The sequence below is a fragment of the Anoplopoma fimbria genome, chromosome 9, assembly GCF_027596085.1.
Source record: "Anoplopoma fimbria isolate UVic2021 breed Golden Eagle Sablefish chromosome 9, Afim_UVic_2022, whole genome shotgun sequence".
Taxonomy (NCBI): domain Eukaryota; kingdom Metazoa; phylum Chordata; class Actinopteri; order Perciformes; family Anoplopomatidae; genus Anoplopoma; species Anoplopoma fimbria.
In genome coordinates this window covers 26,103,840-26,120,294 of record NC_072457.1, presented here as the reverse complement: position 1 = coordinate 26,120,294, position 16,455 = coordinate 26,103,840, and the positions used below count along the sequence as shown (strand labels likewise).

At 41.6% G+C, this 16,455-nt stretch overlaps 1 protein-coding gene across 1 annotated transcript; it reads left to right on the top strand.

Annotated features, from left to right (window-relative positions):
- Positions 1–369: 369 nt before the first annotated feature.
- LOC129095759 (titin-like) lies at positions 370–15,487 on the top strand. The gene is made up of 11 exons (XM_054604317.1): positions 370–427; positions 2,360–2,433; positions 5,419–5,468; positions 5,563–5,651; positions 7,248–8,567; positions 10,230–10,307; positions 11,199–11,294; positions 12,145–12,261; positions 12,685–12,918; positions 13,482–13,831; positions 14,053–15,487. Exons 1-11 carry the CDS (start codon positions 370–372, stop codon positions 14,551–14,553), a joined length of 2,967 nt encoding a protein of 988 aa, XP_054460292.1. The 3' UTR covers positions 14,554–15,487.
- Positions 15,488–16,455: the final 968 nt, after the last annotated feature.

The following is a 16,455-nucleotide window of genomic DNA, read 5'->3' as shown; positions in this document are numbered from 1 at the left end:
TCATTTTAATCTCCTTTTAGGCTTAAATACAATTACTACAAATATTCAGCTGTGAGAAGTGTACGTTTAAAAGAAAAATAACCTTTTGTCATTGAATGCTTGTGCAGAAATCAATAAATGCACTCATTTAAGCTCATTAAAATCAACGACTTGTACACATTAGTGGATAAAACTACCAGACTCCAGCGTGGTCAGCTGGTTTCTTCGTGCTTCTCTCTGCTCTCAACATTCCTGACGGGGCCGGGCAGCTGCTCTGACACACAATGGCTGATATGGCTGCAGTTTCTCTACTGGCATGCCCTCTGACCTTCAGCCAGAGCGGTGTATATATAGGCGGAGGAGATGAGTGGAAGGCCCCTGGCAGCCAAAATGAAGTCTCTGCTGTCTGTGTGCTGTGTGCTGTCTCTGCTGGCCCTGTCTGCTGCAGGTAAGCTGGAGGGTATGGGTTTATATTTTATATTAAAAATGTTCATGGTGTTAGTGCTGGTGGAAGCATTTTAAAGTTATTTAAGCCGACGTGGTTTGTGAAATGGAAATGCTGATCACCAGATATTTGAATAAGTATGTGGTCTGTGTCTTTGAACATATCCGAGCTTTGTATGTCTGGCTGAGAGTTGACTGTGGATGATTTTAGAGGTCAATAATGAAGGAAACAGTCAAAGATCAGTATCTTTTTATTGAGTTGGTGGATTAAATGAGTAGAAATATTTAACTAAATGAGTTACATTCAGGACTAATCATTTTGTTTCCTGTGTTGAAATCTGTTTAAAATTTTGACGGACATCTATACTGCTTATGTAATTTAGCTGATTGGACAGGAAACGTGTACTGTATGTAACCCTGGAGCAGTGTGGAGTTCTGTGGAGGTACAAATGAAAAAAGTCAGGGCTAAGGTGGCACCAGCTGATGGAAACTCTCCTGTCTGCTGCTGCTTATTCTTTCTGCCCTGGAGAGAAGCACAGTGACGACTCTGACGGAGTGACTTGGCCTCACAACAAAGAGAAGCTCTCTGCTGCAGCCAAAGCAAGAGCTGGCAGAAATTATTATTTTTCCCACTGGATCTATTTCGGTTTGACTGTGTCCTCACAGCAGTTGCATGAATTTGTCAGTGCGCAAGTGAGGATTTTGGCATTTTACAGTCACTCACTGTTGTTTTACAGCCTTTCCTTTATTCCAAGATAAATTAATAAATACATTTTTAATCAGGCAAATGCGATGACACATAATATAATTATAATAATAATAATTTTCCGCTTGTTAACACGTTTTACAGAGGTAACTTGTCCTGTTTGCTAAAGGCTGAGGCAGAGAGTACCCTTTGACTGTCCTTCCTCTGCTTCTTTTTGACCTCTGCAATTTGCCGTAGTCAGGCGTCAGGAATGCACACACTCATCTACATCATTCATCAAAAGGCACAAAAAGAGACTCACTGAGGGAGACTTGAAATTACAACACAATCATAAAGGCTTTCAAATACAGTCCGTGTCTACAGCCGAAGTCAGTGCTGCATTAAATGTCTCAATAAAGCCTCATCACTCCCACTCTGCTCTGTCTGCAGAGCTGCTAATCTGTCATTGCAGTCAGCAGCGTCCATGTCTAGGGGATGTCCCAGCTAAAAGAGGCATGAGAGAGCACAGCAGAGGGCATGTAGGACCAGCAGTAGATGTAGAGTCCAGTAGCCCAAAGGTTGGACTGTTTAAAGTTACATGTGCCGTTAAAAGTTTAGGTAAATGTAAATATATTGAAGTAGTGACAGAGCTGAAGTGGCCTCCACATAATCCATTTAAGTTTGTGTGAGTGTTGTCAGCAAGTGTGAGACTTGACAAAAAGTAGCACTTATTTATGTCTAAATAATAAGATAAACAGCTGAGCCTGTCAGGTTTATTATGAAGAGAGAAAGAGTGTGTAGCTTTTATCAATATGTCTGAATGCTGTGACAGATGCTGATTTATGTAAGATGAGCAAGATGTGCAAAACCACATGCTGTCTGTGTTCCTGTGTATTTTTGCTTCGGGCTGTAATGTCTAAAAAAAGAGAACGTTACAAGTGTTACATGTTAACTAACCATTCATCAAGGCTAAGTGTGAGTTACACAGTAAGCAGGGAGAATGTCATCAGTCCTGGTGCTGATGCATTTATTGTTCTTGCTCTTTAAAGAGCTACTGAGTCACGCACCGCCGCACACTGTTACATTGAAGGTGAGCAACAGTGCAGCAGAGTCCCAGGCCAGTCTCATGATAATCACAGGGGGGAGACGAGCGCCACTTCTACACTGGAAATAGAAGTGGAATTATCCCCCCTTCTTTTCACCCTCTGACTCATTGTGGGACTATTTCTGTCTCAAAGTTGTACCATCCAGCACCCAGGCACCTGTCCCACTCTATCCCCGCGACACTGTGCTCCAAGCCCAGGCCTCAATGCAGCAACAGCTGGGTGAGGAACCACCAGAGAGGCTCAACGCACTGAAGTCTGATGGTGGTAGAAGCAGACTAAAGATCTGCACTCATATCTACGCTCATGACTCTAGATTAATAACGTGCTGTGATTTGGATGTGCACACTCTGACTTTGATACTGCGAAAATGTTCAGGACAAAGTTAGTTGCATCTTAATAATTACACAGCAACACTTTATGTGTATATTATTCATGATGAGTTTACTTAAATTATAAGAGTGGTGTTGCAAATACGTATAAGTACGACAATACTATCAAAGATCAAATTTTAAAGCTGCACTATCAATGTTGTTATATTGGATTGAATCACTATGTATAACAATGAATCCACTGAGAATTATCACCTGACTCTGCAGTTTTCCTCAGATCTGTCATAGATTTTAGTGTCTTTTAGCGCATTGTCTTGGTTTAACAGTCGCATTATGCAGATTTTTTCAGCAAAAAATAACTTTATACTATCTGCCCAGCACCAAACGGCGGACAAAGTTGGAGACTAGCGGTTGAATTTAGTGGAGCATTTAGCAGCTTAAGAGACAGATATTTGTCTCAGGATTAGGTCGAGACCAAAACAGAGCAACAAGAAGAGTCAAATTAGACTTACTTTCATCAGGTGGACAGAAAGAAAACTCCCAAATGAATGCTTTACTGCTATTTGTCCGCTGGATGTGTAAATCGGCAACTGTTTGGGAACATTCACCATATCACCCTCTATAGGGTGATAATATGTCGATGTTATGTTATTGGCTTGTTTCGCTGCTCCAAAGTGACTATAAATAATAATGTGCTGCTTTAAAAAAGAAAATGTTTGTGTCTTTCAATGGCTCACAGGTGTTGACATTTGTCTTAACATGCTCTGAATGTGCAGGAATATCACTGCTGAAACAACAGTGTTGGCTAAAAGAAATATACTAATTTCTCAAGCTGATGTTTAGCAAAAATATCAGCATCGTGGTGGCACTAGTAGTTGTAGTGCCACCACATAGTAGTCCAGTAGTTGTTGAGATATTTTATTCTCGACCAAGTGGTAGACCGACCAGCAGACCCATAATGCCATCTACAGAGCCAATTTTGGTAGAATGATAAACAACAGAAAAAATACTTGGGAACTCCCTATTTGGTCTTTCCAAATAATGAAGTAATTATAATATAATAATAATAATAATAATAATAATAATAATAATAATAATAATAATAATAATACAATTTGTTCTGTGTATTTGTCTTTGTAATAGATATCGTAAAAAATATGTCTCAGAGATCACACTTTTTTCTTTTCACTTGTATTCTGTCTCTCATATTTTCTTGCTCCACTCTTCCTAACTATGTTAACTTTAATTTAATTGAGCCTTCACTGGCTACTAGCACAGCAGAATATGATCTCTCTGCTTTATCTCTGTAACTATATCAAGACATGCAGTGAAGAGAAAAGCCAGTGAACTAAATTCGGCATTTGATTGGAGAGGCATCTCTGTTATATTAATTATTGGTTCCTATACATTTTATGCTCATATCTAAATCATCATATCATGTCTTTAGACAATAGGGACTTCCCTTTTTATGTTATATCACTAGACTTTCACAGCCCAAATGTCATAGAGCTATTTTGTGTGCTGGATTTGATTCTTCTCTCTAGGATGACCCAACCAAGCACTGGAAATCCATTGGTCTCACCTGTGTGGTTTGACCGCGTTCGTATTACATAAACAGTGACACGTCCTGACAAAATTCTTACCTTGGCCTTTGCTTAGATGTGGAATGAGACCAAGACTTTTGGTAAAAGTCAAGAGCAAAACTGTCATCAAAATGCAAAACAAAACATCTTCATCATCACAGTTTGCACGCAGTGTGGATGCTTTGGAAATGTTTACATGATGTTCTCTGTTCACTAAAGCTGACAATGCCCTCAGGAGGTGACAAGCTAACAAAACATTCAGATACACGAGGTGATTAGCAGCGCTATGAGAATAAACTGGTTTGGTGTGTGATTCAGGGCCTTAAAATAGAGCATAAAAGCCGTCATGCAGGCTGGTGCGGGAAAAGTAGAGTACACAGAGTCCTGCTAGCATCAATTAGGATAGCTAGATGAGCATTAAGCCTTCCACATAGCCTAAAATATAAATGTTTCTTGACTCAGAAGCAGCTGATCATGGTTGGGTAGACTCAGCTTCAAAGCTTTACACTAGTACTGTCACATCCACATTTAAAACAGAAAGCAGCTGATCGCCAACCTTGTCATGTCATGCATGTCATTAAATCAGCCTGATAATAAGACTGAATTAATATGTATTCTATTGGTTTAGACTGCTACAGCAGACATTTTAAAATGTCTAATGACACTAATGAGGGCTCTATTTCATTTATGTGGTTTAGGATGCCTTGCCAGTGAGATAGCATGCACAATACCAGGACTCTGGAACAGGAGGGTTTAAATGGAAAATGTGCTATTGTTTATTCTATTAATTTTACCAGATTGATTGCAATCAGACAAAATGATTGCCATTAAATATATTTGTTCCTGCCCTAATACCCTTTTCAGTTACATACAATTAACAACTGAAAACAACAATATCTTGTTTGTCTGTTGTTGACTCACTTCTTATTTGTTTGTCTTAATTGATTACAGCCCGTCCAGCTAAAGCCCATAGTCTATCCACACAGGTGTTTTCACTCATGCCCGATTAGACCTCTGCTCAGGACTATGTGGGAGTGTACAAGCTGTCCTTGACTGACACATCCCTCATTGGCCTATTAGATTTGTTGCACCTGTTAGGGCGGGACAACTTACCTTTTTATCATTCTTATTGGTACAGAGTTACAGTCTCTAGTTAGAGTAATTAGAAACACCTGTGTGGGTGTGCAGGGCCTCAAAAGATTTAGGACATTGGGCTTTTTGGGTCGGTTGAACTTCTGGTTAGATGTCATTACTTGTAACTATTCTCAGTGTGCTAATACGGAAAAAAACAGAGAATCATCAACAAAAGCTGCAGCTCCCATCGGCTTTGTAGAGCGTTAAAGTGAGTTTCAGCTCATTGTTTTGCTGTCAGGCTGCAACTTTACTGTTTTTGGTCCCATCTCACAGCTCTCATAGTGTAATTTTTGGCCTCACAGGCATCTTTTTGTCAGTGAAACAACTCTAAAAACCCACTGTACACTACTTGCCCAGCACCATACTGTGAACATACTGGAGCATTTAGCAGGTAAAGACACAGATATTTTCCTCGGAAGCTGGTGGAGACCAAAAACAGAGCTAAGACAGTTAATATTGGACTTGTATTCAAAAGGAGACCTGAAACATGACTCTAAATAAATGCTAAATGTTGCCCTGTAACTGCTGGAGGTGCATAATCTGTACTTATTTTAAAAAGTTAGCCATATTTTTAAAGGTTTTGATATGTCAATTTGTTTCTGCCCCCTAACTGGCTATTTCAGGTTTAAAGTTTTTAAAGCTATCATCATATTTAGTTGCTTCCTTAGCATTAGCATGTTTGCTCATGACAGACAGTGATCCAGAAGCCTTATGACCATGTCAAACCTGTGACAGCTGGCTACAGCTATTAGCCTTCATCCCACATGCTGACCCCTTCTTGTAACATGAACTGGACATACATTTAGCTGCCCTGTATCACACTGTGTACCACTACGCAGTGTGACTGGCAGGCAGTTATAATTAAATAGAGGTCACGGTGAACACTGTGGTTGTAAAGAGTATAATGTACATGTATACATGTGGGGTAGTGGAGATGGAGCTCCCTGCTTTAGCTGTGATTGCTTGGAAGCCATAGTAACTAATAATCTACTGTATGATACTGATGGATGGTGATGAAGGTCTTGTTCTCTATCTTATTATCCAGAGAGAAAGAGGAATCTATCTTTGGCTTTGTATACATATAACATACATTCGTTGTATATCTATTTGAATTATTAGCGTTGTCATGTTTCCGTTGTTTGTTCTCGTTATTTTATAAGGAACTAAAAAAATATTTTTACGGATGATATCAGATTATTGATGTGTCAGAATGTGTCAGGATTAAGACAAAAACATACATATTGGCCTTCATCAAATTTCCAGATTCACATTCTTTTTAGGTTTCGTTGTGTTTGTACAGATCGAAACAATTTAAAACATACATTCATTTAAGTATGTGTTCCTTCTTTTGAAGAGATTATGTTTTAAAACATCATAATATTTATTGATGCAAAATCTCAAATTCGTTCATTCACCAGTGTTTGTTTTTTGTGTGTTCTCAGTGTCGTAAAAAAGCAGCAGTGTGACCTTAATCCAGAAATGGCTCCAGAAAACAGCAATAAATGATACAACGCTAATAAACATACATTATTCTATTTCAAGCAACTGCGTCCACTCAGCTGTCTTCTTTTAGATTCTATACACAACTGTACTGGAACTGTCCACCGTACGTCTGCTTCAAATAGTTCTCGCTTAGTGTCACCATTCAAGGAGCTGAAATGTGAGTCTTAAATCTGGGGGGTGCTGAACATCTGATCTGCTATGTTCTTGCACAGTGACTGAGCACTGGTCAGGCACTGACCAGTGCTCAGTCACAGACAAAGGTGACTGGTCTGCACAGTCAGGATAGTATGTGCTGTCTAATTGATTACTTTATTTCTGAACATCTTAATGATGATCAGTGCTCTGATCAGGGATGAATTTAAAAATGTTAATTTACCATCTCATTTGTCTTGCTGCTGTTCAAAGATTCATACATTCAAAATGTTTTTGGAAAGCGACACCAGCCCAGAGTTCTCTTGTCTGATCACATATTTCCTCCTCTTAGATCTTCTGACGGGGCCCTCCATCCACGATGAGGATCCCCTGGTGCACCTGCAGCTCCAGCAGCCAGAGGGAGATCTCTTCTCCTGTGGATGTGATGCAACAGAGGAGCATGCCAGCCAAAGCTCCTCCAATGACACCCCAGCCCCAGAGAGGGCCATATGTCAGCCCTGCAAACCTCCATCAGCTGTAGACGCTGAAGAAGAGTCAGCTTCCGCCTCGGAGCATGAAGAGGAGGAGGCAGCTTCTGTGGAGGGGGATGCTTCCACTGAGGAGATCACAGGTGATGGAGAGGAAGAGCAGGAAGAGGCTGCGTCTCATGAAGAGGTAGAAGAAGAGGAGGAGACGTCTGAGGAGAAGGTTGAGGATCAAAGTGTGGAAGAGGAGGAAGTATCTGAGGAGGTTGCATCGTCTGAAGGGATTGAGGAGGTAGCTAAGGTTGGAGAAGAAGAGGAAAAAGCAGAGGTGGATTTATCCAACGAAGAAGAAGAAGTGAATGAACCTCAGGAAGAAGTTGAAGAAGCTGAAGCTGCTGCTGATGAAGAAGCAGTTGAGGAACCAGAAGATGAAGACACACAGGAGGAAACAGATGCAGCCGCTGAGGAGGAAAGTGTGGAAGCTTCCATAGATGAGGCTGTAGAGGATGAAGCTGCTGAGGAAGAGGTTGCACTGGAACTAGAAGCAGCTGCATCCGAACCAGAAGCAGAACCAGTTGAGCTTCTTCAAACAGACTCTGAATCTGAAGAACCAGAGTCTGAAGCGTTAGCAGAATCTGAACCAGAACCAGAGGTGACCGCAGAGCCTGAGGCCGAAGTGTTGGCAGAGCCAGAACCAGAAGTCATTTCGGAGCCTGAACCTGAACCAGAAGAGATTCCTGAGCCTGAACCAGAGGTGACTGAAGAGCCTGAGATTGAGGTGGTTGCAGAGCCAGAGATGATTTCAGAGCCTGAACCAGAACCAGAGGTGATTTCTGAGCCTGAACCAGAACCAGAGGTGATTTCAGAGCCTGAACCAGAACCAGAGGTGATTTCTGAGCCTGAACCAGAACCAGAGGTGATTTCAGAGCCTGAACCAGAACCAGAGGTGATTTCTGAGCCTGAGATTGAGGTGGTTGCAGAGCCAGAGCCTGAATTGGAGCTGGAGCCTGTCGTGGAGGAGGTCGCACCTGAATCTGCAGAGGCTGTCACTGTTGAGGGGGAACCAGCGGAGGAGGCCTCAGAAGTTGCTGTTGAGGAGGCGATGGTGGAGGAGGCACCTGTTGAGGTAGAGGAGGTGACAGTGGAGGATGTGTCTTCAGAGGAGCCTGCACCATTAAAAACCAAAGGTACAAAAAGATAACACCATCTGGGTTAGTGGGATGTCATAAGTGTAACTCTCCTTAACCTAAAAAAAAAAGCTGTAGCAGAAGGTAACCTACATCTTTACACCGACACCGTCGTCTTGCCTTCTTTCTGTAAGACAGTCCAAGCAGCAACAAGTAGAGCAGGAGGGATCCTGCTACAGTAAATCTGAGCCCATCCTGTCAGTGCTTCTGTAATTAAGGAAGCAGGCCATTATCTGATGACTGGGTGTTGACACCTGCTATAAAAGATGACGGCCGAGTCTTAAAAGAGAGCCCCATCTATTACTCTGATCCCACTTCATCGCTTCATTCATTACACTTGTGGGAGTGTCATTGGAAGTGGTTTTATGTAATGTATGTTATCTCTTTGAACAGGCTGTTCTTTATATATCCACGGTAATTGATTTCAGCAGTCAGTAATAACCTGTGATACATTTCTGACACGTTTACTGTAACATTTTTTTTATCCTGAGAGTTTGAGATGAGAAAGCAAAAAAGCTTTTATGTCGTGAATTATTTATTTTATTTTGAAAGAACTATAGATGCAGAGATAGAAATTATTTCCAAATAAAAGGAAATGGAAAATAACCTAAAGAGGCAAATAAGACACATTGCAACAATAATGCAAAACTAATACAATTTTTCATTTAAAGAAGCAGGGATGATACCTCACAGGAAGAAAACAAACAAAAATAAGAGAAAACAAGCTCAGAAAAAAGAGACCAAATTCATGATTTTTAAACAAATTTGGAAATTTGCATCAACGTACCCGTTTTAGGATTTGTAACTACTCTGTAATAGGGCATACCTTATCAGTTGTTTCTTAATTGTGATTAATAGCTTTATCAATGGTTGATAAATCATTCATAAATGTTTTATGAAGCAATCAAAGGCCATTAATGAGGACATGTTTGGGGTTGCCACATTGTGCAAACCCTTTGTGGCGTAATTCACCTTTAAGACCCCTCTAAGACACTTACCCCCTAGAAATAAGCCACTGGTCCTCTGGACCAAATTCATATATTAATCACTTATTTAAAAGAGGATAAACACCAGCCAAAGAGATTTTTCACAACCTGTTAATACAAATTAACAAAATTATTGACCTTAAAATTGTTCATGCATAACCATGTATGAAGCTCTGTAAAAAGGTTTGCTTTGTTAGAAAGTGGTAACAAATTATGATTCTTGTCTGACGGGGCATTAAGCCGAGATTGGGCTGTGAAATGACAGCAGAGGTCTCTATCGTTCTCTCTGAGGCATTCAAAGCCCCCTGAACATGACGCGCTGTGTCGCTAAAGGGGAATTAGCAACAACCTCTGGTACAGAAATAAACAAACCAAAATAGCAGAGGAAAGGAATAGATGGACAACAGCATGATATAACAGTTGGGTCTGTTCTCTCCCCAGATGGTCTTGTCACTCACAGTTTAGGACACCATTAACTTTGGTTAACACTTTTATTTTGAAACCAGCTGAGATTTTACTAATTAAATGAGAGGACGTGGTTCATTTCACAGATATAGTGTTGCAGAAAACTGTAAAACCTCTCTGTCAGATTGAGCATTACTACTTCCCTGCTGTAACAGGTAAATGCATGTTGACCTAAACAGTTGACTTAACTGTCTGACCCTCCACTCAGCAGGCCGGGGTCTGAGGGACCGCACCCACATCGAGGACATGCTGCAATTGGCTACTACTGAACCCTCAAAAGAGTTCTCAGGTGAGGAACAAAGATTTCCCAAAGTTATTGACATAAGGCATTATGTGGTTTGGAATTTATTTGCTTTAAATGCAATGAAAGCCTCTCTCCCACCAGCACAGATATTCACACCCATACACATATTGCACATGCACACAGTGAAAACTACATCCTGCTGACCAAAAATAGGATGCTAATTGACAAACACTGCTGTGCGGCCCAACCCTTTTGAAATGTCTTCTGGACTTTTGCAGCAGAAACGCCTGAAGTTCTGGATTGAAATGACGGTTGTTTACAGCAACATTGTCAATGGAAAAGAAAAACAGATGTGTTTGCATGAGAATGAAAGGAAGTTTGAGACAATTTGGGGGGATTTTCTGCCGAAACTATTCCGAAAATTGCTTCATGATGTCTACATCCTGGGTGTGTGTGTGTGTGTGTGTGTGTGTGTGTGTGTGTGTGTGTGTGTGTGTGTGTGTGTGTGTGTGTGTGTGTGTGTGTGTGTGTGTGTGTGTGTGTGTGTGTGTGTGTGTGTGTGTGTGTGTGTGTGTGTGTGTGTGTGTGTGTGTGTGTGTGTGTGTGTTTGTGTGTGTGTGTGTGTGTGTGTGTCTTTCTTTTGAGGCAGGTGATTAATCAGTGAAAATGTGTAACTCTGTCCTCGGCCATGAAAGCCTCTCTGTTCTCCTAAAGTAGACTGGTTCGTTTCAAAGTGCTGCAGCAGAGCCGGTCTTCTAATCACCTCGGCTCGATTGAATAAACTATATGAGGGCAATTCATCATGCACTGCCAAAGGAACTGTTGTAATCAGTGATGGGAGCAAGAGCATTAATAATAATTTTGTCCAAAATGTCTTCTCGCCATTACATCCCAATGAATACGTCCAACTCTCTCTCTCCCTCTCTCTTTCTCTAGCTGCTATGAAGAAGCTGCTGAACATCTACCACACTGCCATCAAGCCAATGGAGCAAGCCTACAAGTACAACGAGCTCAGGCAGCATGAAGTCACAGGTAAACCAGCTTCCTGTTGGAGACTACACCCGGATTAAAGAGCCTTCAATAAGAATCATTGAGAGTAGCGAATGGTGAATGGGACTGCTCATCTGGATCTAATCTTAATGATAAATCACACAATGGCAACTTTTGGTTCAGTAGCTTGACTAAGGACACTTTGACATGCAGACTGCGAATTCAGTGGGCGATCCGCTCTACTTCCTGAGCCACAGCCACCCCAGAAGTTTGCTTGTATGGGCAAATGTCACAGTTTCTGTCAAGGATTTACAGGCCCACATGGGCAAAGCATTCATGTAAAAAGAAAACATAATCCAGCCATCATCCACCAAAAGCACATCACCTCACAGCTCCTCTATAAATTGGTAAAACTGGAGTTGCACAAAAACAGTGAAGCACAAATCAAGTCATGATTAAGAAGAAGTAGAGCCAGGACGTGACATTATTCAAACCAGGCCCACAGGAGAGCACAATAAGTACTCTGTCTGCTTAAAATTAAAGGGAACGTTGTGTGGGCCAGACTCCCTACAACTTTGTTCCATTGCACTTGAGGGCAGGGAAAATTATTTATGCTAAGGATCAGGATGAAGTCTTCAAACTGTGGCATGTGACTCTGGGACCCCTTGTGGTGCAGAATGGTATACTTGTCCATTTCATTTGGTTATTTTCTGTGTGCTTTTAACAGCAAGATGACTAAAGACAATCAGGGGTGATCAAAAAACTATTTATGTAAAAGGACCAAGAATATTAATGCTAAATAGTATTCTGAATCAACCTGAGATAAACACATGTATTTTCATTTTTTCTCTCTCAAACCTTTTCTTTATGTCTTTGTCCCAAATCTCTGCAGATGGCGAGATCACCTCTAAGCCCATGGTTTTGTTCCTGGGACCCTGGAGCGTCGGCAAGTCCTCCATGATCAACTACCTGCTGGGTCTTCACGGCACCCCACATGAACTCTACACAGGTTCACATAAAACCTATTCTCCTATTAAAACAAGAGTAAACCAGAGAAGTGATGATTTATATTATATAAATGTATTACAAGTATAATATTTTAACTTTTATTTACTCCAAAACCTACAACATATTTTATTTTCACTTAAAGTAGGACTATGTAACTCCTCTCAAAAGTTGTGATTAATAATCAAGACTTTTTTTTTATATCTTAACCATCTGTGAAGACAGTTAATTATAAGCTGAATTACTGTATTGATAGTTTTTTAAACATAAGACAATCATTTGTTGTTGGTACTCATCCAAGGGCTAAATTACTACTTGATTAAACATAATTTTATGAATGTGATGTTTAAAGTATTACCATATGTTTAAAAATAAATTTAACCCACCAGTGCAAATTAAATCATCCCCCCCTTCATCCCTCCACCAGGCGCTGAGCCCACCACCTCAGAGTACACGGTCATAATGAACGGGGAGAAGTTTCGGTCCATAGAGGGCATCGTCATGGCAGCAGACAGCTCACGGTCCTTCTCGCCCCTGGAGAAGTTCGGCCAGGGCTTCCTGGAGCGGCTGGTGGGCATCGAGATGCCCCACAAGCTGCTGGAGAGGGTCACCTTCGTAGACACGCCCGGCGTCATTGAAAACCGCAAGCAGCAGGAGAGAGGTGAGGGGCCATTACTAATGAAAACGTTTTTATATCAGAGCCACAGACAAGCATTGGACCTGTAGACCTACTACAACAATATCTGTGACATAAAACCGACATTAGACAGTGATTACCATGACACACAGTGTCAATAAAAGGCACACAAACACACAGACATAGACACCCACAGCAAGTAATGAATCAGATATTTAGGTAGTACAATGTATCAGATTTGTATATAATGCATTTCAACAAGCAGGTTTATCACTACTTTTTGTACAGAAAACAAAGGGTGCAGACAAATCATAAGTGTAAAATGAAAGGTTTCCCTGCAGCTTATTTGGCTAAAAGGCATTAAACGTAAAGGTCTGAGCTCAATCTGATCAGGGATCGTCACAAAAATCCCATGTTTTTTTCTGTATGTGATAATTCCTGAACCAGAAACCCATTAAAACCAGTCTTACCATGTTCCTTCTACTAAAATAACTTGCAAAGAAAGATTTTCTCATGTGAGATGTTCAAATAAAAACGGGTCCCTCATGCTGCCTTTCACAGAGCTCATACATTTTCTTTTCCCTCAGGTTACCCCTACAACGAGGTGTGCCAGTGGTTCATCGACCGAGCAGACCTGATCTTCCAGGTGTTCGACCCCACCAAGCTGGACGTGGGCGGGGAGCTGGAGATGCTCTTCAGGCAGATGAAGGGCCGCGAGTCCCAGATCCGCCTCATCCTCAACAAGGCCGACAGTCTCTCCACCCAGGACCTGATGAGGGTCTACGGGGCCCTGTTCTGGAGCATGGCGCCCCTGATCAACGTCACAGAGCCCCCTCGGGTGTACGTCAGCTCCTTCTGGCCTCAGGACTACGCTGCAGACACCAGCCGGGAGCTGTTCGTGAAGGAGGAGACCTCTCTGCTGGAGGACCTCAACCAGGCATGATATGACCTCTTCTTCACTTGTTTTTGTTAATAATATGATTCGATACACAGAAATGGATCAAAACAGCAGCTACATGACCACATTTTAAAGAGTTCAGAACATTTAAGGGATTTATTTGATACTAAATAAAGAATAATTGTGTCTTAAACTCACAAAACACTTGTATTACACATTGTGATGTATATGTCTCTTCTCTTTTTTGTCCTCCCCTGCAGGTGATTGAGAATCAAATGGAGAACAAGATCGCGTTCATCCGCCAGCATGGCATCCGTGTGCGCATCCACGCCCTGCTGGTGGACCGTTACCTCCAGACCTACAACGACAAGCTGGGCTGGTTTAGCGACCCCTACGAGGTGTTCCAAGACATCGTCAACGACCCGGACAAGTACTACATCTTCAAATCCATTCTGGCCAAAACCAACATCAGCAAGTTCGACCTGCCCCACAAGGAGGCCTACCAGGACTTCTTTGGCGTGAACCCGGTCTCCAGCTTCAAGCAGCTCTCCTCCCACTGCAGCTGGACCGGCGGTTGTCTGCTGGAGAAGATAGAGAGGGCCATCTCCTACGAGCTCCCGGCTCTGCTCAGCAGCGTGGGGAAGGCCCCAGACACGCCTGCACCGGCGAAGGCTGCACCTTCACCTCCGCCTCCGCTCCCTGGCACCTGTGAGGGTCCGGGGTGTGAGGAGAAACCCAAGAATCGCTGGAGGAGGCAGTGAGGCGGAGGCGAAGGGGTGCAGGAGGAGGAACAGAGGAGGCAGATGGAGACAGCAGCCAGAGGGTTTCCTGAAATAAATACTCATTGCTGTGATTTTCAGAACTGGGTATGGAGAGACTGAGCATGGAGAGGAAAGAGAGTGGAACATGTGCAAAGATGTACCAAGCAGACCTGGGTTAGTTTTACAACAATTCTCTGGTACACATTGTCCTACATGACACCCTTCTGGTATGTAGGTGGGTCAAAACAAAGTGTTTGTTTTTTTACTATGGTTTAGTAGGGGAAGAAAATGTAGAAAAAGAGGCTTGAAGTCAACTTTCCATCTGAAGCCAGTGTTGTCTGCAAGAAATACAACAGGCAAAATCCAAGACCATGTTAATGAAATCTGAGACTGAATGTTTTTAAGTTTGTACATTATTTATTCAAGTTTTCTGCTTCAGAGAAAGATGCTGGCAGCGATTGTACTCCTCCAGTGTAGTGTAGTTACACAATAATTGCTGCCACTATTTGGTCTTCTGTGTTGTTTGCAAAGTCTGAAGATTGAGATTCAAACTGCTGTGCTGTGTTTTTACAGTAAAAACCAGTGTATGTCGTCATTATTGTGTCACGAAGCTATTTTTTTTTTAATGGTGGCACAACCAAATAGAAAGAAGGATTTTTCTTGTAGTGTTTTATTAAGCAGGGATTCAACCATGTTTAGTCACTGTACTGCACTGCTTGATACTGCACTGTCTTCTCTTCTCTGTTGTACTATACTACATATATAACAGAAGCACATTTTATTCAAAATATCTCAGTGCTGCACTGGGACTGAATTGACCGAGTACAAAAACACAATTTAGGCGTAGCTTTCTGTTCATGTCAGCTTGTATTTAATGCCACCGCGGCCTCTCAGCCCTCTGAACTGTTGCTAGTCTTACCTCAAAGCAGCTGCATACCACATGGGCATTTCCTTTAAACATGTAATCTTGTCATTGTTCCTTTAAGTTTGTCTGTATTTGTCATTCTTTTGAGTGAGTTATTTTGAGTAAACAACTAAATTAAAAACTGCAGGCTTGGTTTCCTTTTTATGGCTACAACGACATTACAGATTAGGTGTCTTCCACTGACAAAATAGATAATTGATATTTGGTTGTTCAGCTGCAAAATGGAGCGAAAGGGGATATAGAAAATATGGGCCAAATGCAAGCTAAAAGCAAGAGGCCTCATCCTCACAACACACTGCTCTGGAATGGAGAAATTGCAACTTCAGAATAAAAATATTGCAGAGTAATTTGTTCACCCATAACAGCATTGTATGAATGATAAACATGATTAAATGTGTAACAGTTGGATGAGCACGCATTAGCCCAACACCCCATTAACAATAAAATAAAAATGCTGCTATGTGATAGCGGGTTAATTATCCCCTGCAGTGACTGAAAACAGCCACCAGGAGGCGCCTGGATTATGTGTCAGTCAGTATGACTACACAGCAGAGTGCAAGGGGGGGAAAAGCTTTTTTGTTTATATCTGTTTTATATTTAATACAGTGGAAAGGAAACGGGAGACAATTTTCTGCAAATTGCAAATTGCTCCAAGGGTTTTAACAACGTACCATACTTTTATAATACAGTTCTGTCAGTGATAATCCATGCACAAAGCATAGCAGCCTATAACACAACATGTAAATATTCTCATTCTTTTCTCTGCTGGTAGTTAGTCATGATTAATACTTGTTATAATCTCTGTAATAATAAATTAGGTGTGAGCAGCAATTTCTTCTTGTTTGCCTCAGAGAGTGTATGTGTATGTGGGTATTTGACAGCGGTGGTCTGTCTGAAGTTAGCTTGGTATTGCTAACATAAACACTCTTTAGACTGATTCAATATAAGATACCAATTTCAGATACCCAACAACTGTG

Excerpts from the sequence above, each read along its gene's own strand:
- LOC129095759 (XM_054604317.1), top strand. The coding sequence starts at position 370 with ATGAAGTCTCTGCTGTCTGTGTGCTGTGTGCTGTCTCTGCTGGCCCTG. Across the intron at positions 8,568-10,229 it reads TGCACCATTAAAAACCAAAG|GCCGGGGTCTGAGGGACCGC; the intron begins GTACAAAAAGAT and ends TCCACTCAGCAG. Across the intron at positions 10,308-11,198 it reads ACCCTCAAAAGAGTTCTCAG|CTGCTATGAAGAAGCTGCTG; the intron begins GTGAGGAACAAA and ends CTCTTTCTCTAG.